This window comes from Hipposideros armiger, unplaced genomic scaffold, assembly GCF_001890085.2.
Source record: "Hipposideros armiger isolate ML-2016 unplaced genomic scaffold, ASM189008v1 scaffold_58, whole genome shotgun sequence".
In the NCBI taxonomy this organism is placed as follows: Eukaryota; Metazoa; Chordata; class Mammalia; order Chiroptera; family Hipposideridae; genus Hipposideros; species Hipposideros armiger.
This window is the reverse complement of record NW_017731408.1, coordinates 1,660,317-1,687,800: the sequence shown is the minus strand read 5'-3', so window position 1 is coordinate 1,687,800 and position 27,484 is coordinate 1,660,317. Positions and strand designations below refer to the sequence as shown.

General features: G+C 35.7%; 1 protein-coding gene across 1 annotated transcript in view; it reads left to right on the top strand.

The window, feature by feature from the left end:
* The window catches only part of LRBA (LPS responsive beige-like anchor protein), a 610,319-nt gene that overhangs the window by 116,232 nt on the left and 466,603 nt on the right, over positions 1 to 27,484 (top strand). Inside the window, exons 23-31 of the mRNA XM_019641170.1 lie at positions 11,979 to 13,037; positions 13,930 to 14,105; positions 15,074 to 15,227; positions 15,596 to 15,776; positions 18,196 to 18,323; positions 18,808 to 18,915; positions 21,975 to 22,134; positions 24,944 to 25,391; positions 25,722 to 25,828. Of these exons, the coding sequence (XP_019496715.1) occupies positions 11,979 to 13,037; positions 13,930 to 14,105; positions 15,074 to 15,227; positions 15,596 to 15,776; positions 18,196 to 18,323; positions 18,808 to 18,915; positions 21,975 to 22,134; positions 24,944 to 25,391; positions 25,722 to 25,828 (2,521 nt within the window). The remainder of the gene's footprint in view (positions 1 to 11,978; positions 13,038 to 13,929; positions 14,106 to 15,073; positions 15,228 to 15,595; positions 15,777 to 18,195; positions 18,324 to 18,807; positions 18,916 to 21,974; positions 22,135 to 24,943; positions 25,392 to 25,721; positions 25,829 to 27,484) is intronic.

The window sequence follows — 27,484 nt, the reverse complement described above, 5'->3', positions numbered from 1 at the left end:
TCCCTCCCTCCCTCCCCCCTCCATGTGATTCCCCCACCTTCCCTCTCTTCCCTAGCCTCTCTCCTCTCGCTTCCTGTCTGCCTCACTTCCTTACTCCCTCTCTCCCCCATCCCTTCTCGCTCCCAGCCTCCAACTCACCAATCTTCTACATGCTGCACGCTGGCTGTTGGCATTGACCGGGTCCCTGGTGCTGCCTGGGCCACCCTCTGTCACTGCCTAGCTAGCTCTCTCCCTCGTCACTTGTGTCTGCTTTTCTTCTCTTAGCCACCATCTCCCGCCTCTCGATTCCTATTTCTCTTCTGTTCTTCCTTGAAACATCCCTCCACTCATTCTGTACCCCTGCCTTCTCCCTCTCCCCCACCTGTTTCTCTTTTGCTCTGTTTTGTCCTTAGTGAGTCTGTTTGTCTCTGCTTCCCTCCTCCCCTTCTTTCTCTTGGCAGGTCTGACCCGCTGTGGCCGCTCATTCATTTTCAGTTACTCTGTGTCCAGGTCTTATTCCCGTTGCCTCCTCCTCTTCTTCCTCTTCCTACCTTGATTCTTCCTCTTTTTTTTGTTTTCCTTTCCACTTCTCTCTCTTGTTCTTCCTATCTTCTTCTATTTGAGTACCTTCTGATTGCCATGAAAGAAAGATGAATTAGGAACGGATCCTGAAAGAAGTTAGTTTCTAATATGGGAGATAATATATGTCTAAGAAAACTTAAAAAACAAGACAGGAAGGAATAAATGTGTAATGTACATGAAGAAGAGCAGTAATGAGTGATATAGTAAATGTAGACTAGCCTTTCATCATAGATAATTCTGTAAAATTTCATACATTATTGGTTAAAAGGGAGTTCTTATTTTTGCTGTTAATTGTAAGCTCTCATCAGCAGGGATGAAATGTTTTAGACTCCTTTGTTATCTCCCATGAAACTGTGCATAGTGCTGAGTACGTAGCAGTTGCACATTAAATATTTGTTGCAGCAAGGAGAAGGAAGAACTGCATCCTCGTTGTTTGGAGCTATTTGGTTTGACTGTCACATGGCACCATGCCATCTTGTGTGTGCCTTAGCGCCTCAGTCTTCTCTTATCAGTGATTCATGAAATAGCTGCATCAGCTGCCTTTAAAGTTCTTAGGCCACAATTATACATAGTATGAGTTGGGGATTACCTCATCAGAGTAATTAGGGGTGTTCTATTTTATTCAAGTTTCCTGGACCCCACTTAAGAATGTTCATCTTAGTCTCATTGAATGTTCCCAGAAATCTGTATTTTAAAAAAGCTCTTCTTAGTCACTTTAAATTATGAGCACCTCTGTAGTGTACAGGGAATTATTTTTACTAAGTTTTACAAAATTCGGTCCTTCCCATTTTCATACTAAGCTGCTACTATAATATGATATACTCTTTAGAAGTATGGAGATAGAGGAATTCTACATTAATTAAATATGGACCCCAGTTAAGGCCCCTTAATACTTTTTTTTTTTTTTTAAATAAAGGAAAACCTTTCTTGGTCTTTCTGGGAGCATAAGTTATGGTGCAGAGAATGTTAAAGGAAGAAATATGAATTACTGTTATGTAGCATTTGAAATCAGTATTTTTTGGACTCAATATATACCCAATAAACCCAAAGGAGGTTTTACTTTTTGTGTGAGATAGATACACACACACACACACACACACACACACACACACATATGTATATATATATATATATATATATATTTTTTATTAATCGGTTTATATTTTTCTTTAGTCCAGTGACTTATGGCTTTAAACAGATATTAAAACCTTTGCAAAGAAAATGATTGCTTTTTGAGAGGCCTCTTTTGTGTATTTTTGGGCCAAGAACCAGTCTTTGACTCAAGTTTTAGGATTACAATTATAAAGTTAAAGGCTGATTAAGTTAACTGGAGTATTTTTATCTGAGTAAAACTGGATCTGTCACTTTTTGCTGTTAAAGTATACTTTTAAAAACACATGCTAAATTTATTTAACTCTATGAGAGGGAAAAGAAAAATTTGAAGTTACAAGATGGTTCTTGTGGTTTTTCATCTTTAATTTTTCTTTTTTAGAACTAGTACAGTTTATTTTTATTTTTATTTATTTTTTTAATTAGTTTCACCTTTAATGTCTAATAAATTTTGTTTGGTTTTATTTGTGTGAATGTCCTTTATTGACTAAAAGCTTTTCTATTTCATAAGGTTTATATAATGCAATTTATTTGAATATTGCTGTTAATTTTTTTGAATTTTAATATCTTGACATCTATTTTTAAGATAAAATGCACAATTTACATTTTAAGGTTCTTCAAATCAATATTTAATGAAGTGTAGGAAGGAGCTTAAGTGATTCAATAAGTAGGTGAACAATTTGTAGCATTGCTGTTAAAAATTCTGCTGGAATTATTGGAACCAAATTTTTTTCTCTAAAAATATTCATTCTAAACCTTTATAAATATTTTCATGCATGTGATACTGAGATATGTTAATTTTTTTTCTTTTTGCAGACATTTAAATCTCAGTATCAAATTTACAACATGGTTCTTGATAAAGAACTGGTGTGTAAAAAACTAATGTTGCAGAATTGGATAGCTTTTGCAGAGTTACATCAGGATACATTCAGCTGCTATAAAAACCTAAAGAAACTCAATTGCAATTTTATTGTCCAGTTTGATAGATTTCCTGCCACCTTTGTAGCACAGAAGCTGTTTGTCACTGTATTCCTCCCCTCCAACAGCTGAACTTGGTTTCATAAGTAGTAATAGGCTCTTCTGGTATAACTGCAATATGTTGGTTACCTCGGTCTCAGGGTTTCAGATGTGTGCCTGTTAAAAGTAACCTTTTAATCCCATTATTTTCTTGTGTGTTCTTTAGGTATTCAGTATTTATTTATTTTTTCTCTTTTTTTATGATTCAAATGGAACACTATGTTGAGTAATTATATAATACTGTTTTCACTTGGTTTGCTAAACTGTTTCTGTTTATATTTCTGTTGTCATTTAGTATATTCTGAATTATGAAAACTGCAAAAATTTCTTTTTTTTAACAAATAGAACTAACACCTTTATATACTATATTTTGTCTAGTATTTTTTGCCATAGGTAGAATGGGTCTGTGCCTTAAAATAATCAAAAAGTAAAAGTTATTCACACTTGAGTTAAAAATAAAATATGATTTATAATTTTCACCTAGTTTGGGTGAAGTATTTAATTATATGGGATTATTTGAAATATCTTAAGATTTTACTTGCTGATGTGATGAAATGTCTTAAACATAAATGTTAGGCATTTTTTTTATATCAAAAGAAGGTACAGTTGGGTGAAAAGCAGGTGTAAATCAGTTTTGTTAGAATTCTTAGTGGTTTCTTAATAGGATTGTTTTTAAAATCACAAGGTATACACTGGCATATATAAATATGCATGTGTTTATGTGTTGTGTGTGTTCATGGTGGCTTTATAATAAAAATAAAAACTTGCATATTGTTTTAGTAAATTTTGTTATAAAATTTCCATGTTTCATGGATTGTCACCGTTTTATACTTAATTGCTAAAGTACCGTATTCTTTAGCTTTAAATTTTTTATCCAAATAGTATTTATTATTATTTTTTAATTTTAAAATAATGTTCATTGTAGGAAGTCAGGAACCTAGTACAAATGTATACACACAAAAACCAAGAATCACCTGTTATCCACTCACTTGTGTATGACTTAATATTAACGTTTTGGTGTAAGACTTTCCAGTCTTCTGTTAAATGCATCAACACACACACATTTAATTATTTTCTTACGAAAACTATGATCATATTTTGCAATATTTCATTTAATTATATATTTCTTACATGAATTTTTTATTTTACTTTTTGTGTGTTGTAATAAAACTATTTAGAACAACAGACAGCAGCTGGATTTGTTTTGGGGGCCGTAGTTGTCAGACCCCTGTTCTAGAACATTACAAGAAAAATTGGGGCACCCATGATGCGATGTTTAGGCAGTCCACGCGTTGTAGTGGAAAAAACTTTGGACTCAGGCAGCCCTGGATATAACTCCCTATGGAAAAAGTTGGGCACATTATTGAACTTTTCTGACTCTCCATTCACTTATCAGAAAATGCAAATGAAGGCGAGTGATGAATGTACAGTGCCTTACTCTGTACCTGGAGGATAGAGGGACTGGTAATAGTTACTTGTTCCTTTTCTCATTTACCCCATTCCTTCTTAGCTTAGTTTCCAAGGTGTCAAGAAGGTATTCTGATATTTTTATAGCTTCCTGTATATACTGCCACATTGCTTTTTAGAGCTTTCTGCACCAATACGTTGTTACCAGTGGTGTATACCTGCTTCCCTTTAGGTTTACCAGCATTGGGGAATTTCATTTTTTTAAATTAATTTTTATTTTAGTTGGTGTACAATATTATATTAGTTTCAGGTGTACAATATAGGTATTTGACATTTATATACCTTACAATGTGATCACGGCGCTTAATTTTAGTAATCACCTGTCACTGTGCAAACTTATCACAATATTATTGGCTCTATTCCAGCTCACCTTTTCACCCATCACCTTACCATTCTCCACTCTGGCAACCATCTGTTTGGTCTCTGTTTCTATGAGTCTTCTGTTTCTGCTTTGTTTTGATGGTTCCTTACATGAATTTTAATGGCTGCATGTTATTAGGTGTGTATACATGCATCGTATTATGGAGAAGTAAAGTTAAGAGCAGCAGTTGCAGCTTTGATGTAACACGTGAACGCAGTCAGACCACTTGTAATAAGGAGTGATTGAGTAAATGATTCTAGTTTATTTTTCATATTCTGGCATTCTCCAAAATCTTATTCGGAAAAAATGGTGGAGGTGATATTTTAAAAATCTATTGATTCGTATTACAATGTGTTGCATATACACCGTAGTTTAACTTGCTCTTATCTTTGAGCAGTGATGAAGCTGCCCCTATTATCTCTTATAGGGTAAATTCCTGTCATTCCAGAAGAAAGTATCTGCTCATTTTAAAAAAGTTTTGGTAGATATTACTAAATTGCTATCTAAAAATTTGTACTAATTTATCCTCTTGCTTTGTATGAAAGCACCTGTCTGGACTGTTCTTAAGAAAATAAAATTGGTCAAGATGACTTTATTTTTAAAGAAAAGATGAGAAATATATTAACTGTGTGATATTATTTTGTGTCACCATGCTTCCTATCTTCATCAATATAAAAAGAGGATCCCTGTCTTTTCAGGTTGTTCTGAAGATTAAGTGTGTCATATATGTCAAATGCTTAAGATAGTGTGTAGTAAACATTCTGTATATCTCAGCGAATGTGATAAGTATTTAAACATATCTGGCATTGCTCTCCAAAATGAGTGTAACTTGTATTTATCACATGTATTTTTAAGCATGTAGAACAGGGGAGCAATATTGATTAGATAGAAATTTTCATACATACTTCAGGGAAGTTTGAGGGCAGAATATATTTATAACAATAAATTAAAAAAATTAATGCTTCCATGTGTTAGTATGATTTTTATAGAGATTAACAAAATACTGAGTGGTTGGAAGGCTTCTGTTTAAATTGCATACTCACTTGGTGTTAATCAGGGAATGTTACTCAAAAATCATTTAATGAAAGGACAAATTTTGTTTTTATATTTACTAGGGTTACTTACTAAAAGAGATAAACTTCAGATTAAAATTTGTAACTTTGATGTAATATCAGAATATTAGACCACTTAAAATTCTAGGGGGAAATAATTGAGTGAATTGGTGTACTTTTCATATTCTGGATTTCTCAAAACTTCTATTCAGAAAAATTGTTGTGGTAACTTTAAAAAAATATACTGAAAATTAATTTAAAGCCTTTGAGAATGAATGGTACTATATTAATATAGCATATGTAGAATGTCATATAAAATATTGTTAAAGAGAACCGGAGTCAGACAGTAGTTAAAGCAGCAAAATCAGGTTTTATTCAGAAACTATCTTAATAGAGGAAAAGGGTAGAACTGGACTCAGGTCCAAATACAAAAAAGAAAAGGGGGGGTTTATAGCCAAGGAGTAGGGTAGGAGTGGGGACGGGGTTCAGTCAATGGAAGAGAACTAAGGAAACACCTGGGATGGGGAGATTCTGGTTATGCGAACTTGAAACAGGATTTCTGCAGAAGGCAGCCCAGGCTGATGAGCTGTCACCTGGTGATGGGGGAGGAGGAGGAATTTGATCAGCTATCGGGGTGATCAGATATTAAGGAGCGGGGAGTGTTTCTAAACTGACTTAGCTGGAGTCTTGCTGAAACTCAGAGGTGCAGGTCTGGTAAGGACAGAGCTTATTTTAGAAGAGACCTCAGAGGAAACTGACTAAAGTTTGATTAAGGAAAGAATCTGTCAATATAAAAAAAATATAATTGTATTACTTTTGAATTTGCTTTTTCCCTTTTTTGGTCAGATTGTATGTAATATATAGGTTTGTCCCTTTTTTAGTCTTTGTTTTTTGTAGTGGGTTTAAGTTATATATGTAGGATAGTATGGTTTACAAGCCAAATTCATTAAAAATAATTTCTCAGTGTCTCTATGTTAAATCATATAGTTGGCTTTTTAAGCAGTCAATAAATAAAGCTGCTCTTACGTGTATGGTAAACTTTTGACTCCTCATGGTTCACAAAGCCCTTCATAGCTCAATACCTACTTACCAGCCCCACTGCTTACTTATTGTTTTCATTACTCACCACTCCTAGAAATGCTTTAATCTATTGCTTTATGAAATAATTTAGTGTGTGTAATGAACCATTTTCTTTTATTATCCATTCTTAGGCACATCTAAAAACTTCTGCGTGTCATCTCCCTTTGCTCTTAATCTTTTTCTGTCTTGCCAGTGAGTATTCATGAAGTCCAAACTTAAATGTCAGCATCTTCCTGGTACTTCCAAGTATTTCTAGGCATAATTATGTAATTTTTGTATGCTGCCCGTAATATCTTGTGTGTATCTAAACTATACTTTGAATTACTTGAAAAGTATTTAAAACATTCACAAAGGGCACACAAAAGGCGTGAACAAGTGGAAAAACATATTTCCTGTGTTAGGTAGACTCAACATCATAAAGCTGTGGTAACTTAACATTTATTTAGATTATTTTATAAATTTAGTGAAATCTCTAGAAAATACTAATCATTTTTTTTTTGGTAGGGGAAAACAGTAGGCTAATTATTAAAGAAAAGTAAGGCAAAATAAACAAGAGTAGGAAAACTGTAAAGAGCAATGAGAAGAGGACTAATACTACCAAGTAATAAAATGTATTACCAAATATCAGTAATGTAAAAAATGTAGCATGAAAAGGTAGGCTGACCAGGTAACAGAAGAGAAAGTGCAGAAATATATGGAACACCACATAAGACTTTAGTATAGTATAAAGGATGCACCTCACATCAGCTGAGAAAAGGTGCATTAGTCCATAAATGGTGTTGGGACAATAGAGGATTCATCTATGGAAAAAAAAGTTGGAGCACCAGGAAATTTAACATATGGACCGATTAAAGGCATGGGGGCTGGGATGAAGAAACTATAAAAGTGGTAGAAAATACCGAAGATTCTTTTGTAACCTTGCAGTATATAAGAATTTTGTAACTAATTTAGAATCTAGAACCATTAAAGAGAAAAAAGGACTAATAATTTTTACCACATTAAAACAAACCCTTTTTGACCATAAAATAATACCATAAACAAAGTCAATTGCAAATGACAAATTCAGAAAAACCATGGAGAACCAGAGCTAAGATAGCATTCCCAATGTGCTTTTGAGATAGATAGGAAAAGCCACCCAATAGAAAAATAGACAAAAGACATGATCAAACAACCCATAGAAGACTAAGTAAAAAGTACTTTAGATATATAAAAATTATGTTCAGCCTACCCATTGTCAGGGACTGCAAAAACCCTGAGATCATGTTATGTTAAGTGACAAAAGAGTGAAATGGTGTATAGTGGATATTAATGAGTAAAACAAGTGGGAAAATGAGAATTTATATTTGTGTGTATATGCACAAAAATATCCTGGAAAGATACATAAGAAATTAACTGATTACCTGTTTGTCGGGGGAATTGTACAGGTGAGGACCGGTGTCGGGGTGGAGGGCGGGGGGAGGCTTTTACATTCTGTACTGTTTTAGGTTTGAATCATGTAAATTGTAGGGGAGGAAAAACTTCTCCTTGACCTTCTTAGGGCCCCTGGCTGGGCCTGCAAATTAAACTGACAAAGAGAGATTGGTAGGAGAAAAGCATATAAATTTACTTAATATAAGCTTTATGTGACTTGGGATCCTTCATGAGGAAATGGAGACCTGAAGAAACAGATAAGCCTGAACATTTTTATACTAGGTTTGATAAAGGGTGGGAACTTGTGGGAAAATGTGATAGGACAGAGGGTATGAGTCAATGCTAGGCCACTGAGGGAAACTGAGCAAGGCCTGTTGGTTAGGCTTCCTCTTCGCATTGTTCTGTCTTCTGAGATTAGGATGTCCCTTTGGGTATAGGGAGGGCACCCCTCACTAGAGACGCTTTGGGGAGAGGGGCAGATCAGAGAGGTCTTTGGTACCTGCGGTGCCTGTGACCTGCGTCGGGAGAATGGAGAGGTCAGAGAGTGGCTCCTGTCTCTGCTGCTTCTCAAATTGCTTCATCTTAAAATATTCAGTATACCAGCATGCCGTAATTTGGAGTGTTGCGTTCTGGACCCTATCAAATTATACTACCTATTCAATAATGTTTTTAAGTTTATTACATGATGAATATAATGTATATTCCATAAGTATAGTGCTTATTATGTCTGTGACTTGTTTTTCTCATGGGATTATTTCCCTTTGTTACTGAATTTACAATGTTATTTTTGTGACTAATTCCCTTACGTAGTTTTCTTAGGATAGCCTAGGCTTTCTGCTTCACACCTCTCTAGCCGGGTTGCATTAGGGGAGCATTTTAGAGCTTCGGTGTGAACTAGAGTATTTAGATTTGTATTCAAGGTGCTTTGCATAAAGTAGATCAGTAAGTACTTATGAACATACAGATATTTATAATTTGATTTTAACTATTACATCTGTTACCTTATACTATTGTTGTTGCAAGGTGTTGGGTCAGAGTCTTTGTAAAGATTTGTTATGTGTGGTAATCATATTGAGCTCTGCTTTTTGATTCTTCATATGGAAAGATGCAGCTATTTTTAAAGATGTATCTTATTAACTGTGGAAAGATTGGTAACCTAAGAATTAGAAGTGAGCATATCATGTGCAGTTGGTACTTCAATAGGAAAATAAAATAGAATGAAAAAGATGAATTTGCTTGAAAAAGAAAGCCAGTTCCTGAACATTACCTAACATTTAAAAGTCTAAATTTTTATAGGTTAAAAATTTTAAGTATATGATTAAACTGTTAATCCCTTGATGTATTCATCTTTTATCTCATAATTAGTAATTTTAAGTGCTAATTAAGTTGAAAGTAATGGCAAAAGAAATGTAGGTATTAGCTCATGAGTATCTTTAGTAGTTTATAGAAGTGCTTTCTAAACATTACAAACAGCTATAGATTAGCTATCAAATGATTGTGAAGATTAATGACTAGTCTTTTAGCTGGGTAATTTAGAACAGTATCTGGTAATTAATTAGGAATTATCGGTCACAGATACCTTTAGGAAAACAGTATCAAAAAAAGATAACAAGAGTGATAATTGCTCAATTGCCATTTAGCTTTTAGACTATTGGGGTAAACTGAGGGGAAATTTGAAAGTCAACTTCAGAATTTTAAAAGTATTTTTAATATTTGTATTTATTAAAGAAATTAAACAAGTTGGTTTGCTTAGGAAAGACAAAGCACTGTTTAGAACAGATTAGACTACAAATGGCGAGGCAGATACCATCCATGATATATATGTACTGGTTTTTACCCGAAGAAAATTTAATTTTCATGTGAATTTTTGACAAGCTGGAGGTTACATTTTGGAGTCAGGTACCTAGGCCTTTACAGGGGACAGGGCCCCATCACCCTTGGTGTTCTTATTTCAAAGGGATGGTTCCAGTGCCCTCAGAAAAGACATCCCCAGGATGCAGAACTAGCAAAAGTAAATGTTTATGATCTTTTAAGAAGGTTTATATACATCTCAAAGGACCAGAGAGAATATTTACAACTCAGGTTTCCTAAAGGAAATACTAGAGAGACTAGAAGGAGTTTTCTTTCCCTTTTGGCACCAGGGAAAATTTTAATTTTTCTAAGTTTGTATTTACCCTTGCACTACCCATTTTAGAGAGGAAAAATATGAGCAGCACAGAAGTCAATGACTAGTTCCATTAAGGCAGATACATTATGCTGAATAAATGAGGAATTGATCAAAACATTTAGTTGAAAGAAAATATTGGCTTTGTGGGAGTAAAAGAAAGCAATATTTTGTTAATGTTGCAATGCTATTTTACTCTTTGGTGTTGAATACATGAATTTCATTCTGAAATATTCAAAGAAGTCCCCCAAATATTTACTATTAAGAAAATGTTTACTTCTAAACATTTTTATTTTTAGCTGTACCACATTATGGCACAATTGTACTAGCATGTGATGAGTAAAGGCTACTTAATAGCTATAGAAGGATATGTGCATTTTATTTATACTTTTGTTTGCCTTGTATCCATGTGTATAAACAACCTGTGATTCAGAAAGGCCTGTGGATCTTTGGGCATCTATAATACTGCCACTCTTCCAAACTAGAGCCCAATTAAGGTTTGTTGACTAACGGGTCAGCTTACTATATATATATATATATATATATATATATATATATACATATATATACATATATATATATATATATTTTAAAGATTTTTATTGGGGAATTGGGGGGATGGGAACAGTGCTGGGGAATTGCGGGGAGGGGAAGAGGAACAGACAAGTTGCTGTCCTTTTGTTCTTCAGTCTAGTTGTGGGGGACGTTTCTTCACTGGCCCAAGTTGGCACCATCTTGCTCTCTTCCCCGGGCGAGGCAGATCAGTCGCAGGCTTCTGGACGGCCGCTCACTGCGGCTGCTGGCTGCTCACCCTGGCTGCTGGCCGCTGAAGCTGGCTGCTGGCCGCTCACCCTGGCTGCTGGCGCTCACGCTGGCTGCTGGCTACACATGGTAGCCCATGGCAACCCACTGCCACAGGGGCTGCAGCCTACGCCATCGCTGGCAACTCATGGCAGCCCAGCTCCAGGTTGAACTGTTGTTCAGCATCTTAGCTATAGAGGGCAGTGTCACTGGCCCTCATATGTGGGATCCGAACCGGGGCCCTCTGGCGTCCCATGCCAGTTCTTAACCATCGCGCCACTCGGCCGGCCCACTATATGTGTTTTAATAATGTAGGTTACAGGAACAAACAATTCACACATTGGCAAACTATAATTATGCCTATACTTTCTACATGTGTTATACTTTTTTTAAGAAGCTTTTCTCATTGAAACACCAGTGGCAATCACATAATGGTTGGGTATAGGATAGCAATCCTTGACGAGATAGAAAAATTATAAATCTTTGACATTAAAAATCATAGCACTCTGACGCTTTTCCTCTAATTGTTTTTCCATTTATTTGGACATATGTATCTGCTGAGGATATATCATGGGGTAATAGGTTTTCATTGCAGTTGAAACAATGTATTAATCTAGTTCACTAAGCACTACTCGATGGTACATACATAGATCCTAGTACAAGTTGTAAAGGCCAGTTAGAATAGTGTCTTCTTCTATGCATCTTTAAGAATAGGCTAAATAATGGTGTTTTCTATGTGGTTCGATGCCATATTACCTGTTAGGATTAAGGTTAGCTATAATTTTTTTTGATTAGAATTTTGTGATTATCATTTTATAAGGATACTACAGGAAAATTGTTTTATTGCATTATATAAGCCATGTATTTGAAAAATTGTTAAATACTATATTTTATGTTCTCTATGCTCTGTTCATTTCTTTTGCACATTTTGACTGATTATGTGTCTTTCATCTAGGTCACTTTTGAAATACACAAAGAAAACCTTGCCAATATATTTAGAGAGCACCAGGGAACTGTTGATGAAGAACTAGAGCAATATTCTTCAAGTTCAGTTCAAGCAGTCTCCGGCATCGGCAGGGATGTAAACGTTTCGGTAGGATCCCAGCAGTCAGATACAAACGATTCTCCTGTGTCTGCCCATGTTGCCAGAGATAGTGATGAAAAGTCAAGTACTGAGAAGACAAGTTCAGTCGACTCTGCATCCAACATTGAACCACAAACTCATGATACGCCTAACGGAGGAGGAGAAACAGGGCAAGAAAATCAGGAGTTACTGGATGAAGTCCCTTTAGAAGAAACACCTGTAAATGAAACAATTAACGCAGGTGATTTAGAAGTATCTTCTGACTTAATAGAAGCTGGGACCACTTCTTCTGATACTGTGAAAACAACTGGAAAAGACATGACTGTCAGTGAAGTAAGTGCTTCTGTAAGTTCCCCTTCAGAAGAGGATGCCTCAGAGGTGCCCGAATTACTGGATAAGTCTATAGGAGAAGAAGAAGATGATGATGACTATGTAGAGCTGAAGGTGGAAAGTAGTCCTAATGAGGAAGCCAGCCTACCCACAGAGCTCCAAAACAATAGTTTGTCTCCAGCTACAAGTAAAGCCAGTGAAAGACTCGACATGTTTCCTAATGACCAAAAATTAGAATTTCAAGAGGAGGAACCTGTAAGTAAGAAGCAAACTGATACTGAAACTCAAGATTCTAAAGATTCCGGAATCTTGACTATGACTGCGTCAGGGTCTTCAGCTACCTCACCAGACACTTCTGCTTCCCGAGCAACTGCACAATCAGATGCTGGTCAGCTGCCGGAGGAAGGGAAGAAAACAACCAACTTTGCTAGAGAAACCAAACTAACTAATGATTCTCATGGTAATGTGGAGTCTCTCAGTACTTCTGAGCAGAAGATTGCAAAGTTGGATGTTTCCAGCGTTGCCACAGATACTGAGAGACTGGAATTGAAGGCCAGTACAAACATGGAAGCATCGCAACCTCATCAACCTGCGCTTGAGGTGATTATTCTTACTGTCTTCTTGAAATGTATTTGCACGAATTAAAATAGAATAAGTGTATATACTTCCATTTTGGAATTGGTTATATCTTATGTGCAATTACGTAATTGCAATGAATGTAAATCTGTTTCTTTAATGCAGGGTTTGGCTTTTAGTATGAGTTCTTTTAATGGCAGCTTTATCGTTATTCTTTTCACCACAGCATCACCAAAAATCACCACTTTCAAGTCTCAGGATTGGCATAGTTTTAGTTTCTAAAGCAAACATTGGAAATGCTTGCCTTTCACCCTGCGTTTGATAACCCAATCATAGTTAGCACATTAGTTATACAACAAAATCTAGCACTACTTTCCTGGCGAACCACCTGCCCGTGTATAATTTTTATACAAAGTATGTGGTTTAAAATCGTTCCATATGGTTTGTTTACTATATAAGAGGGAGGAGGTGCCTCTGTGAGATGGAGGGGCTCGGTGGTCTCCTCTCCCGCTGTCCCACTTGATTCAACTCGCTTCTGTCTTCCTCTTTCCTGTTGGTTTGTTCTTCATTCTATTGTCTTTATTTTTGTTCTTAATTAACAGCCAATTTATAATCCACATAATACCTTTCTTTCATGAGTATGCGATACTCAAAGAATTTGATTCCTTTATAAAATGCTACATTAGCTGGTGGTAATATTAACATGGTTCCAAGCTAATTGATGAATAGTGGTAGTTTAGCACATTTGGTAACTTTGCTTCGAATGTATTAAAATATTGCTACTCATTGATCATTTTTCTCCTATTTGGTATCCTAAAATGTATTCGTTAGATTAATTGCATAGAAACTATTAAATTACTTAATTCCTTCCTTCCCTTGCCATTGAACTTGTTTTATTACTCTTTTTCTGTATTAGACATCAAGGCAACAGGAACAGTCAGGGCCAGAAACAGCACCAGAGGCCGTTAATGGACAAAGGAGGGATTCCAGATCTATGTTTCGTATTCCTGAGTTCAAATGGTCTCAAATGCATCAACGATTGCTCACTGATCTGTTATTTTCAATAGAAACAGATATACAAATGTGGAGAAGGTTTGTCCATAAGTTTGTTATAGAAGATGTGTATAAACTTAAGTCTTTGTTTTCAAAGGAATTTATATAGTTAACATTTTTGGTTAATTACAGATATTTGGTTAAAAAGTAGATTATAAGTTATTCCTATCATAAAGTTGTACTGAATTAACTTTTACTCTTTTTTATTATTATTATTATTATTATTATTATTATTATTATTGCTTTCAGTTGTTTGTAATTTTTTTTCTTTTTTGTTAAAGTTTATTGGGGTGACAATTACCCTCCATTATTAAAATGACTTACCCTGTCTGGATTACAAAAACTTGAAAATTGGGGATATTTTTCTTTTAAAAAATTTGCTGAACATTTCCTGTGGCATATTGTACAGTATATAATTCACCTGAAGGTAGATCTACCAAGTGGGTTTACTACTAGAAGTACTAAAAAAAAAAAATTGGGATTTAAGTATAACATCCAATTCTCCAGTGTATTTTTGACATTAAAAACCTGTGTATGTCAGATTATCCTCCATTATGGTTTATGATTTTAAAAGTGCCTAATTTGTTTTTGTTATTTGTATACTACTTTTATTTGGTTTAAAAGCACTTCATGGCATTATCTAAGAAAATGTTAGTAAAAAATTCATTTTTAATAGTACGTTTAGCACCTTTTATCTCTCAGTTTTTGCTGCATGACTTCTCAGTTTTGTCCCCAGTTAAGGATAATTTAGTTGAACCTTTTCTATCAAGTGTAAGATGAATAGTATTTGTGTCTCAGCACTGAAACGGGCTTGGATAGTAACTGCTGTTGTGGAATGGTCCGCATCTTCTGAGGAAGCGTGCACCCCCTATGCCTGCGGCACCATTAGCTTTCCTCCACTTTCCAGATGAAGCTGCAGAACCTTCTTATCCTCCCTCCCCTCAAGTAGGCAAATTGTGATTTCCTTTCTTTAGCGTTATCAATAAACATCATTTATCTTTGGACAGCCATTCAACAAAGACAGTTATGGACTTCGTGAATAGCAGTGATAATGTCATCTTTGTACACAACACAATTCATCTCATCTCTCAAGTGATGGACAACATGGTCATGGCTTGTGGGGGTATACTGCCATTGCTTTCAGCTGCTACATCGGCTACAGTAAGGACTTGCCTACTATATAAAATTGGTGTGAAAACATGACTTTTTGTGCATCTTTATTGATTAAAACTTGAATGTGGTGGTGACTATGCATCGTAGGTGCTGTAAATCAAAAGCCACAGGAATGAAGGGACTAAAAAGAATGTTGATTTCTGAGGCATGAGTCAGCTAGTCAGTATGATTGAAGGTGTTTCACCTGTCTGTTTCCTTTGCCTTGTTTTTAGATGAAATGATAAGGAAATTGCTCTGTTGTACTAGATTTCTGAAAGCCTGGAGTTTTATAAAATTTAGGACTTTAGGGAATATATCTAATAAAATGAGATTTTTATCAGAATATAGATGTAATTGTCAAACTTTATTCCTTACAGCATGAACTAGAAAATATTGAACCCACTCAAGGCCTTTCAATTGAAGCCTCTGTGACATTTTTGCAAAGGATAATCAGTCTTGTGGATGTGCTAATATTTGCAAGTTCTCTTGGCTTTACCGAAATTGAAGCTGAAAAAAATATGTCATCTGGAGGAATTTTACGGCAGTGTCTCCGTTTAGGTGAGCTGTTAAAATGCATAAGTTATGAGTTTACTTTAAAAATTTGCTGTAATCCAGACATATTAAATTGAAAATTGTCTTTCTCCTGTTGGGCAAATGTGTGCTAGTCAATTGTCATATGCCGTTTTTTAACTTTCAGAGAGTGAAGGACTTAGGTACATACTATGCTGTCGTAATAACAGTAGCTGTGAACTTGGACAGAGGAGGAAGGACATGTTTTGAAAAGTCTGCTAAGTTGATTCTTGTCAGCATTAGCCTTCTTCCCATAATCGCTTTTATTTGTTGTTGTTCTCATGTAGTGCTACTCAAATTTTAAGGTATTTCATTCACATTAATCACCTGCGAGGATCTTCTTAAAATGCAGTTTAGATTATATGGGTCTGGGATTAGGCCTAAAATTGTCTTTCTATAAGAAAAAGTCTGGGGTGATGTTTATGGTACTTCTGTTACTAACACACTTGAGTAGCAAGGTTCTAAGCTATTGGGTTGTCGGAAAAGTCATGATGTATTTTTTTCTATGTTTTTCATTGCAAAAATGCATCATGACTTGTCCAACAACCCAATAGTACCATTTAGGTATAACCTTTATCCAAATAAGGTGGGCTAATTTGTTAAAGCAGTTAATAAGATTATTAAATTTCTGTTATTTTCCTGGAGGCAATTCTTTCTTAGGTTAAAAAAAAGTTAAAATACATGAAAACAATTCATAGTGTTATCTGGGCTTCCTTAGGTGAAGCAAAGTTTTTTTCTTACTGCAGAAGGTTTCCTGAATCTAGTTGTAAATAATGAAACTTTGTTAACAATTTGCATATTAAATGGAGAGAAGTAGGTGGAGGTAGGGCCAGGACATGGAAGCAAAACCATTGTATGCTATAGCTTATGAAGACAGTTCAGAAATAAGGCACCTATGAAAATATAACATCAGAAGTGGAAAATCTAATTAATGAAATATTTCTCATATTTAGCAAGAATATATTATATAAACTGAGATGTACTTGTATTTAGTCTTTCTTAGTGCGATGATTATTGTTATTCAAAATGCTGTTCAAAGTACTTTTAAACTTAGGATGTTGTAACGAACATGGTATAATAATTTTTAGAAAGTTTTAAAATTTTAAGTGAAAAAGATTCAAATGGTGAGCATCACAAAACAAGTTATTATTTATTAACTACTGTCATTTGTCATTACTGAAGATGTTCACAGTGAGTCAGCAATGTTCTTTTTGTTTGTTTTGTTTTTTATTCATGAGGAAATTGAGATCAGAGAAATTATAAAACATCAAAATTGAAAACCTGTAATTGGTGAAGTTGGAATTTGAATTAATGGTTTGTTTAACTAGTGTTCTTTTTCTCTGTTATAGCATACTCCCTTAAACTTTCTATTAGGAATATAATTAAAATATTTAGACTCCATTGCGTTTGTATATTTAAAAAGTATTGCGACTTTAGTAAAAAAATGTACATTTCTGAATTAAAAACACAAGGCTACATTAGCAGAAAATACAAGGCTACATTAGCAGTGCTTCACTAGGTGCAAGAAATTTTAGATTCCGAAGCTAGGGAATATTGTCTCGCCCTCATTTTCATAGCTGTAGAAGAAAATAAAGAGAAAATTCAGTCTACCCCAGCACCATCTCTTAGATATGGAAATAAGACTCGGAAAGTAACTTGCCCCAGATCACTTCATAGAGCAGCGGTTCTCAACCTTTCATAGGGGTCGCCTAAGAACATCAGAAAACACATATTTTCGATGGCCTTAGAAACCGAGACACCGCTCCTCTATCCGTCTCCATGCAGATACGCCCACATATGAGTACCCGGCGACCCCTGTGAAAGGGTAGTTCAACCTCCAAAGGGGTCGCGACCCACAGGTTGAGAACCGCTGTCATAGAGGATGGTAAGCTTGGTAACAGTCCACACGTGTTGATCCCTGGTCTCCTCATTCCTGTTCTCTCCTGAGGCTGGGGAAGGAGGATAAGATGACAACACTAAGGGAGTAACCTGTATACCACTGAGACAGATTCACACTGGGCAGTCTTGTGTGGTGTTCACTTTGTCATGAAGATCCAAACTTGATTTTATGCACCCTGTGACGAAAGTAGTATAAAAGTGATTTTCCTGGGCTTGATTCCAAATCTGATAGTTGTATTCCATATTCTCCCTTCTTGCCTGCCTCCCTTCCTTCTTTTTAAAAAAAACTTTTGTTGCCCTCTTCTCAATGGGCCCTAACAGAGAAGCTAACAGAGTCAGAAAGCGACAGTAGGCAGGTGAGCAAGTCCGGGGGCATTTCAGGGACTTGGTGAAGGTAACCTGTTTCAAGTGAAACCTTATGTAACTTGTGTAGTGATTCTTGTCAGTTCCGTTATCTTAAAGATAACTTTCTTTTCTTACCCGATCTTGTCCTTGAAATGAATAACAGTGTGTGCAGTGGCAGTAAGAAATTGCTTAGAGTGTCAGCAGCATTCACAGCTGAAAGCTAGAGGCGATTCAGCGAAAGGCCAGAGAGCCATGCACAGCCTGATTCCTGTGGGGAAGTCCGCAGCAAAGGTAAGCACACAGAATATTGAATTAAGTAAAACATACTTTTATTTTACAATTAAGATCTTCAATTTATTTGTTTATTTCAACATAAAGTTAAATACATCTGACAGAGGTCCTACAATAGTTATTTTAGTCTGTGGACATAACATTCAAATATTTGTGTTGAAATATTCAGTAAAGATTTGCTTATACTTAATCTTGTCTGCTTTTCTGAATGTTTACTTTTCTTGTGTCTATGATACCTTTTCCCTTCAAATATGTTAATTTGTAGTTCATGTACTTGGTGAGTTAGCGTGAACATGCTGTTTGTTTTTTCCTTCATAGCTCTGTCCTACACCTCTATCGCAACACCCATAAAAAGAACAGAGAAAGAAGTAGGAAAAATAAACAGGGAAAAACAATCTTATGGCCTTCTTTTCTGGTTCTTGGAATACTGTGTTTATTTCTTTGAATATCTGTGTAATGTATATGTATATATTTTTTGTCTCAGAGTCCAGTGGACATGGTAACTGGTGGTATATCTCCAGTAAGAGATTTTGACAGGCTCCTACAAGACATGGATATTAACCGCCTTAGGGCAGTTGTCTTCAGAGACATTGTAAGTTATAATATTTCTTTCACATACTCTCTTAGCTGACTCTTAATTTTCTCCTAGGCCCAGTGTATTGAGAATGAAAGGTCTTGGTGATATAAAATAGTTGAGCAGAGTTAAGAAGACCTACAAACCAATTCTTTGGACAGTGATTTTAGAATTATAGAATATTGGAAAGTATTATTTATATAAATGGCGCTAATATATCAGAGTAATGATACTAAAAGGAATAACATATTATTACATAGTAAGCACTGTAAGTGCTTCCCGTTAAGTCCAACAACTTCTAGAGTTTTGTACTTTTGTAATTTCCATTTTATAAATTAATCTGAGGCAGAGAGAGCTTGAATGAGGAACTTGTTGGAGCTAATGGAGCCAGTAAATAATAGGATTCAGACTCAGCAGCCTTAACTCCAGAAGCCATGCTCTGAAAGTAATGAAATGTTTAAATTTTGAATGACCTGTTTTTTTACTGGAATATTGGATATTTTTCTCTCAAAGGAGTGCAAATATAATGTAGAAGTGCATGATGAAATGTTGTGTTTGGTATTTAAAATTTTTTAAATGAAAAACAGTTATGCTTTAACTGATTTTGGCTGAGTTTCATGTAGAAATTGTACAGTCATATAAGAAAGTATAACGATGAAAATAAATCATTTGTTATCCTACTCATCTGGTTGTGGAGTATTGTCATGAATTAATATTTATTGAACACTTACTGTGTGTTAAGTACTAGATATTCTATATATTATATAAGTTTTAAAATAAATTTTATAACTTCCATTTTTCATTTTCCCTCCTCTTTTCTAGTGTTTTCAGTCCTCTCTTGAGTCTTTCACTAAGTTTTATACATTTATAAAATTTTTAGTAGTACAATTAATAGTTATTGAACACTTAACTGTGTATTAAGCATAGTATTGGATGCTCTGTGTGTATTATCTCATTTAATTCATACAATAATCCTATGAGAAAGATAGCAATATTAGGTTAAATAATCTGCTTAAGATCACACAAGTAGTAAAAGGTGGAAATGGGTTAAGGATTTAGAGAGTCTGATTCTTGAAACATTAATGTTAGCCAGTTGGCTATACTGCCTCCCTAGATCTCAGTTTTTTGCTTTTTGGTAGCTGTTATTACTCCTTTAATTAAGAAACCATCAACTTTTGTTTTTTTCTGCGTCTACTGACTGTGCTTTATTTTGGAACCAAATATTGCTGCTTCCTGGTCTCCCCATTCTCTTTTCTTGAACAGATGTTGAGTCTCTTGTCCCATAACTTTGTATTTTCTAGAATAATCTTTAAAAATCTAGAATGGATGATATAACTCTTTTTCTTTAAAAATTCTCTAATATCTCCCCATAACACTTAAAATCAAAACTGCTCATCCTGGCTCTATATGGTTTGGCCCTTTGAAACTTTCCAACAAACTACTATATCATAGTATTTGGACAGAGAATTAGAATATTTCCTATGTCTGCCATACCATTTTTGCAAGTAACATAATTTTAATTTTTTGTAATTATAAAAGTTATACAATCACCTTATAGGATTTTTAGAAAAGAGAAAAGTCCATATTCCCCAAACTATATCCTAGAGCCTCTTCTACCTTAAGTAAACTTTGATGAAAAAAGGAAATGATGTAAGATTGGGAATATAAAGAAATTACTGTCTTGAGGTTAAGAGCTCAGGTTATTTAATCACTCTAATCTGAGTTCACTTTTGCTTTTCACTTAATATACAGGTGTTGGTAAATTACATCGCTTCTCTAGGCCTCATCTTGTTCAAATGGGTTAAGGAACATGTATGAAGTACATAGCATAGTGCCTGATTCACAGGAAATAGTCAATAAAAGCCACAATTTATTTCAGGGGTTTAGTTAGTAAACATTGAACATATTAATGGGCTAAATAAGGATTTAGATAGGCATAAATAATTTATAATAGGTTAAGAAATTAAGACCAAGTAAGTAATTTGCCTACATTTTTAATGATATCATTAACATCAGTTATTGTACTAGATGACAGGATTGTGTGGCGGAGGAACACATGTCTAGGGAAAGGGATGGTTAAAACAAAAGGAGAAATGTATCTTTATCTTTGACATCAAGATTAATAACTTTTTACACGTTAACCTAAAAAGTACCATAGATTCTTGTCAGATTACAAATATGTCTGATGTATCAAGTTGATATGTTCAGGTAGAGCCTGATATCTCATTTTTTTCCCTGAAAATGATGTGTGCCAAAACTTGAGTGAATTATTAACTTTTAGTTTTATTTGTAGCATTCGTTTCCATTTATTTATCTGCTAGACAACAATGTTCTTTGTTTTCCTTATGCTAAATTTATCTGCTACTTGAGGTACCTTTCGTTTTCAGGATTTGATGGACAAATTTGAGTTTTTCCTTTAAATTAAGTTTAAACCTATTTTGAAAAGTTACTTAGGATAGTGATGTGTTGAGGGTTCCTTTGAAGCTGGGGAATTTGACCGGATGAAGCGGTCACTGATGTACAGCTGTACAGATGATCTGCAGTAGAGCTTAGGATGAGGCCCGGCCCCCTAGTGTGTCCTTTTCTTTCTGGTAGACACTATATTTTCAATCCTGGACACTTGGTTGTCTGTACTATTTAAAATACTCTTAGGAATTCCTTTGGCATCCTGTTATGTATCTGATACCCTTACTTTCTTCTCTTGAATGTTTGTCTTTTATGAAAACTGTTATTGTGATGATTTTACAGATTTCAAGTCTTATAATTAGAAGAATGATTTTTCATATATAATGATAATTGCCATTTGATGAATATTATAAAGTATATTAAGATGTGTTTCTTCAGATTGAGTTACTTAATTTAAAAAAGAGCCAACTTCTTCCTTTTCGTGTTTCATAAGCATAAAACCTCTCCTCTGTGGGCATTTTTCCAAGAGAGTTTGTGTGATTTTTGCTCAGTTGAATTCATTATTTTCTGCATAATTTGGAAGATTCATAAACATGTTTTATAGTTAAATATCGTCATGTAAAATAAAACGTTTATTAATGGCATGATCAACTTCTTTTATTTTTCCTCAGGAGGATAGCAAACAAGCTCAGTTTTTAGCCTTGGCAGTTGTGTATTTTATCTCTGTTCTCATGGTGTCGAAGTACAGAGACATTTTGGAGCCCCAACACGAAAGGCGCAGCCAGTCATTCAGGGAATCTGGTAGTGAAAGTGTGACTTTATCACTCTCTGGTAAGTTCCCATATTTTATTCCTTGGCATATTCCAAAGTTCAGGTAAAATGTTACCTCCTTACAATAGATAAAATACTGATTCTGAAATTTATAATAACTAAATATTTTAAGTACCATGTAGTTAATGGTAACTGGGAGATGATTTCTGTTCTTTAAATGAGCCATCTGATTAAAAAGTGAGAAGATGTTATCCTTTTCACGTAAAGTATTAAACATTTTTGTGTAAGCATTTGTTGTGAGGAATACGTAACTCATAGTCTCTTATAAGAGACAGAATTTATTAGCAAATAACTGTAATAATTGGAGTTATAGAAGTAGGTGCCAGTTATAAATGAATAGTGTGAGAAGCAGCTACTGCAGTGATAGAAGTAGCTGCCTTTCACAGAGGCTATTTTTTTATTCAATAAATATTCATTTGGTATATACTAGGTACTTGGGTATATTCATATACAAAAGGGAAAAAAATGTTTGCCCTCAAAGAGGTTGTATTCTAGTGAGAGAAGATAGAAAATAAATACATGTTATAGGTAAATTATACAGTATTTTAGAAGGTGGTAAGTACTAAGAAAAGAAAATAATCAAACAGGGAAAAATATCAGGAATATGATCAGGAGAAGTGGGATGTGGATTTTTACTCTAAGGATAATGGGGAATTATCGGAGGCTTTTGAGTATAGGAGTTACCATTAATGTTTTTAATAGTTACACTCTGGCTTCTGTGTTGAGAATATACCCTAGAGAGCATGGAAAACCCAGTGTTTTAGTCATGTGCTGCTGTGTAACACATGACATTGAAGCTTAGTGGGAAAACTTGAAGTATTTTAGTCTTGTCATTTATGATCCTGTGGATCCTGTTTGGACAGGGCACAGTGGTAAAGATTCATCTTTGCTCCAGATGATGCTTGCTGGGGCCGGGAAGTCTGAGATGACTTCTCTACTCATATCTAGTGGCTCAGCTAGGATGGTCCAAGAGCTGGGGCCGACTGACTGAAATGGCTTACATGGGATTATGTGTCTGGGGCCTTGCTGCTTGCTCTCAGCTGAATTCCTTGCTTTTCCTCCGTTAGTTTGGAGGGTCTCTCTCTCTTCATATGGTCTCTCTCCATGTTCTCTCCAGCAAGGTAGCCAGACTGCTTACAGAGATGTTCAGGGATTCCAAGCATGCACCAGCAGCCAGACCTTCTTAAAGCCTGGGCACAGAACTTGCCCGTTGTACTTCTGCATCATTTTATTGGTTAAAGTAAGTCAGGCCCAGCCCAGATTCAAGAAGGTGAATACGAAGCATGGGCCAATAGGCTTATTAATATAACAGTCTAATAATACAGCCAGTCAGGAGGATATATACAGTAATCCAGGCAAGAGATGATTTAGAGATAGACTAGGGTCGTAGCTGTAGAGCTAGTGAGCAGTAAGTAGTCAGATTCTGCGTATATCTTGATGGTATAGAAAAACGGGATTTTAAAATATTAGGTGTGGTGATGTGAGAGATGGAGGACAGTCAAGAATGATTAAAGGTGCAGCTGGATAGACTGAAGGTGAAACATGTTCAGGGAAAGATAAATTCAGTTTTCAACAGGTCGATGTCTTCTAGACGTAGAAAATGTAGAGTAGGCAGTTACATATAATAGTCTGAGCTTTCCTTGTTTTTTGATATAATGGTATTTAAAACTTTGAGAGGAAATCCTCCACTACGGGAATAAATGAGGAGCGAAAAGAGGACTAAGGACTGAGTACTAAGTCCGTCCAATTAAGAAATCTGGAAGAAAAAGCGAAGCGAATTCAGAAGGAACAGCCAGCGAGATAGATGAAAAACTGGAAGCACCCGCTGCTTCTTTGTCAAGTGCTGCGAGGACTGAGAACCAACGACTTGGGGTAGCAAGATAGAGCGTTTTGTTGGAATCGAGTGAACGCCTGCTTGGAGGGCGTGAAAGAGAGAAAATGGTCCTTGAATTATTTAAGGATTGTTGAGTTATTCATACATGTAGGAGGGGTAGCACTGGAAACCTGTTTGAGGTAGAGGTCTCGAGGTTACTGTCGAAGAGATGCAATGTATAGAGGCACAGAAGCCCAGAACATTGTCCCATGTTCAGCAGACTGCAGGTAATTTGCTGTTGTAAATTAATGTGATGGCATGAGCAGCAGGAAATAAAGTTGGAAATGAATGCTCATCTGGTACATATTTATTGACTGCTTACTACTTGCCAGGCCTTGTGTCGGCCCCGACACTGTGATAGGCGCTGGAGAGGAAGTGTGAGAGGAGACAGCAGCTCTCCTGGTGAAGTTTGCATTCCAGTAGACTTACAGTATCGAAGAGCCTTGTGCTCTGTCCTACGAGTTTTGGACTTTTTCTTGTAGGCCAGTGGCTTTCAGCCTTGTTTTGCTGTCCATTGGTATGTCATGTTCAGTTTAGAGGCTTTTCTCAGGTATTTTGCTATTCATATTTGTTTATTTTTTATTATGCCATCTACTTTGATTAGAGGCACATTTAGTCAGTACATTTTATAAATTATGTAATATATGTTTGCCTTTTAGAACATGCTGTATATTTTCTAATTTAAAATAATAGATGGCTTTAGGACTGATTGTACCGTTTTTTTGTTTTTTTTTTTTTTTAGCTGAGCCATTCTGCCACCTGTTGGCAGCTCAGCAGCAGCTCAGCTCCGGCCAGGACTTGATCCGCCGTTGCTCAGAGCTCAAACCTTTGAGCGAGCTCTTAACCAACTGAGCCACTTGGCCGGCCCCTGAATATACCTTTTTAAAATTGGTTTTCAGTTTTTTTATTTGTACTTTTCTTCTGTTTCTGGGGAAGATGTAGAAAACACGCCAGCAGCGTTCAGCCCGTTAACTCCAGCATCAGCAGAAGAATCTGAAAGCACATCATCTGCCCGAAGGAGGGACTCGGGCATTGGGGAGGAAACAGCTACGGGCTTAGGAAGCAGCGTGAATGTATCTCCCCCTCCAGCCTCTCCGGGTGTCAGTGCAGGCCCCGATGCCATCAGCGAGGTGCTGTGCACTCTTTCTTTAGAAGTCAATAAATCTCAGGAAACCAAAAATGATGGAGGAAATGAGTTGGATCACAAGGCTGCACCATCAGTTCCAGTTTCAAAAAATGTCAACGTCAAGGACATCCTCCGAAGTTTGGTTAGCATCCCAGCCGATGGAGTCTCAGTGGACCCTGCCCTTCTGCCGCCAACCTGCCTCGGAGCTCTTGGGGACCTGTCTGTAGAACAACCTGTGCAGTTCAGATCTTTTGACAGGTACTATAAGTAGTTTTTGAGTTTTGTACGCTTATATTGATAAACTATAAAGATTTGAAGGGTAAACAGGAATTGAATTCTGCTACGTTTTGTAGCTTCAGTGTTAAAAAGGGATGTTTTAATCTCATTTGTAAAAACGACAAGGATATTTTTGTTGTATGGTTTGTATACCATTTCAAATTTTTATTTATCAACATATCAATAGGATGATTTGAAAGTAATTTTAATGTTACACTGGCAAGTTGTATGTTAAGTATTTTTTTTGCTTGCGATTTAGAAATCACCTGCACTCACAAATGACTACCTTTCACTCCCTTGCTATCGGTACAGTGCCAGCCTTTGTGATAAAAATCCGTGGATTCAGGCAGACCCAGGTATTCAAAAAGGCGTTCAGAGCCTTGGCAGCTTGAGGGAGCTGACAGCGGATCCCTGGCTTTGTTGGTTCTGCTGCCCTAAGAAATGCTTTGATGATTTACCTGATTTTCTTTGTGTTATTAAATTTTCTGAAATTCTACCTACAAAACATGTATGTATTAAGAGTTGTTAAACATATTCTTTTCAAAAATCAATATTTTTATGTGGAAACAAGCTCTAACTTATACAGAAGCAGCCAGTTAAAAGAACTGTGTTCCTCCCTGAGTCATTTGAAAGGAAGTTAACATAAGACTCTATCCCGTTTGAATATTTTATTGTATATTTTTTATATAACCACAATACATTTATCAAAATACAATTAACATTGATAAAATACTACCTCTATTCTTCAGCTGCCTTTCACTTTTTATCAGTTGTCTTAATAACGCCCTTTATAGAAGGATCCAGTTCAAAGCAATGCATTGTGTTTATTCTCCTTCAACCAGGAAGAATAGTTCCTTTGTCTTTCCTTGAATTTAATGATCTTGATACTTCAGAGCTGATAGTGCAGATGTTTTATAGACTAGATTTGTCTAATGTTTCCTCGGGATTAGATTCAAGTTAATGCGTCTTTGGCAGGAATATCACGGGTGGCACTGTTTCTTGTTGTATTCTAACATGTGGCACATGGTTTTATCTCATTACTGATGTTCATTCTGATCATTTATTAAAATAGTATTTTCTCGGTTTCTCCATGGTTAAGGTTCTCCTGAGAAGGGATACTACTGTGAAACTCGATCATCCTCATCAAATGCATTCAGTTCATTAATTATCTGGCCCTATGGTTTCCTGTTTTATTGGATTTTCGGAAAAGTCATGATGCATTTTTGCAACAAAGAAGATGGAAAAAATACGTCATGACTTTTCCAACAACCCAGTAGTTAATGGGTTATAACCTGTTGTTGTTATTTATTTTGACACTCAAATAGTCTCCGATTTAGCGAGTGGAATTCCCTTCCAGTGGGACTCTATTCTCATCATTTTTTCCCTTTGTCCAGGTGTTACTTCATTGTGTCTCTGGTTCTCTTTATTTCTTCTCATCTTCTAGTTGTCTACTTCAGATTTGCTGGGTGGGCACATTAGGTATCCAAGCCGGTTGAAATGGTTTATGGTAATTAAGATGTTCTGAAAGAACACAGGGGACATATAATTTTAACGGAGAATCTTTGTGCCATCATCCTCTGTCATCTTGTTCCTTCTACCACTTAAAGGTTAGGTCAGTTTCCTGGATAATGAAACTGAGTCTACATTCAAGGTAAATAGCGCATTGGTATTTCTATAATATTTTAGATATGGTGGCTGCTAGAGTCAAATGTCTTTTTTTTTTTAATAAGGTTTATAATATAGGTGTTAAGATACTGGTTTTAGTAATCAGACATATCTGAGTTTGAGTTCTGGCTCTCTCCCTCACTAGTGCATTTGGACAAGTTACCTCATCCTCCTGAGCCTCAGTTTCCTTATCTTTTAGTTGTGTAATACTATACAGACATTAAAGAGGAAAAGAAAACCAGAACTGTATGGATTGATAGGAAATGATATAGAGGATGTATTATTCTATAGCACTTAGCATGAAGAAATCACTCAATAAATAAAAACTTAGCTATCATATCTAATGATACATTCAGTTACTACTTTGTGTATGTGTGTACATATAGACACTGAATTTTCTAAATACATAT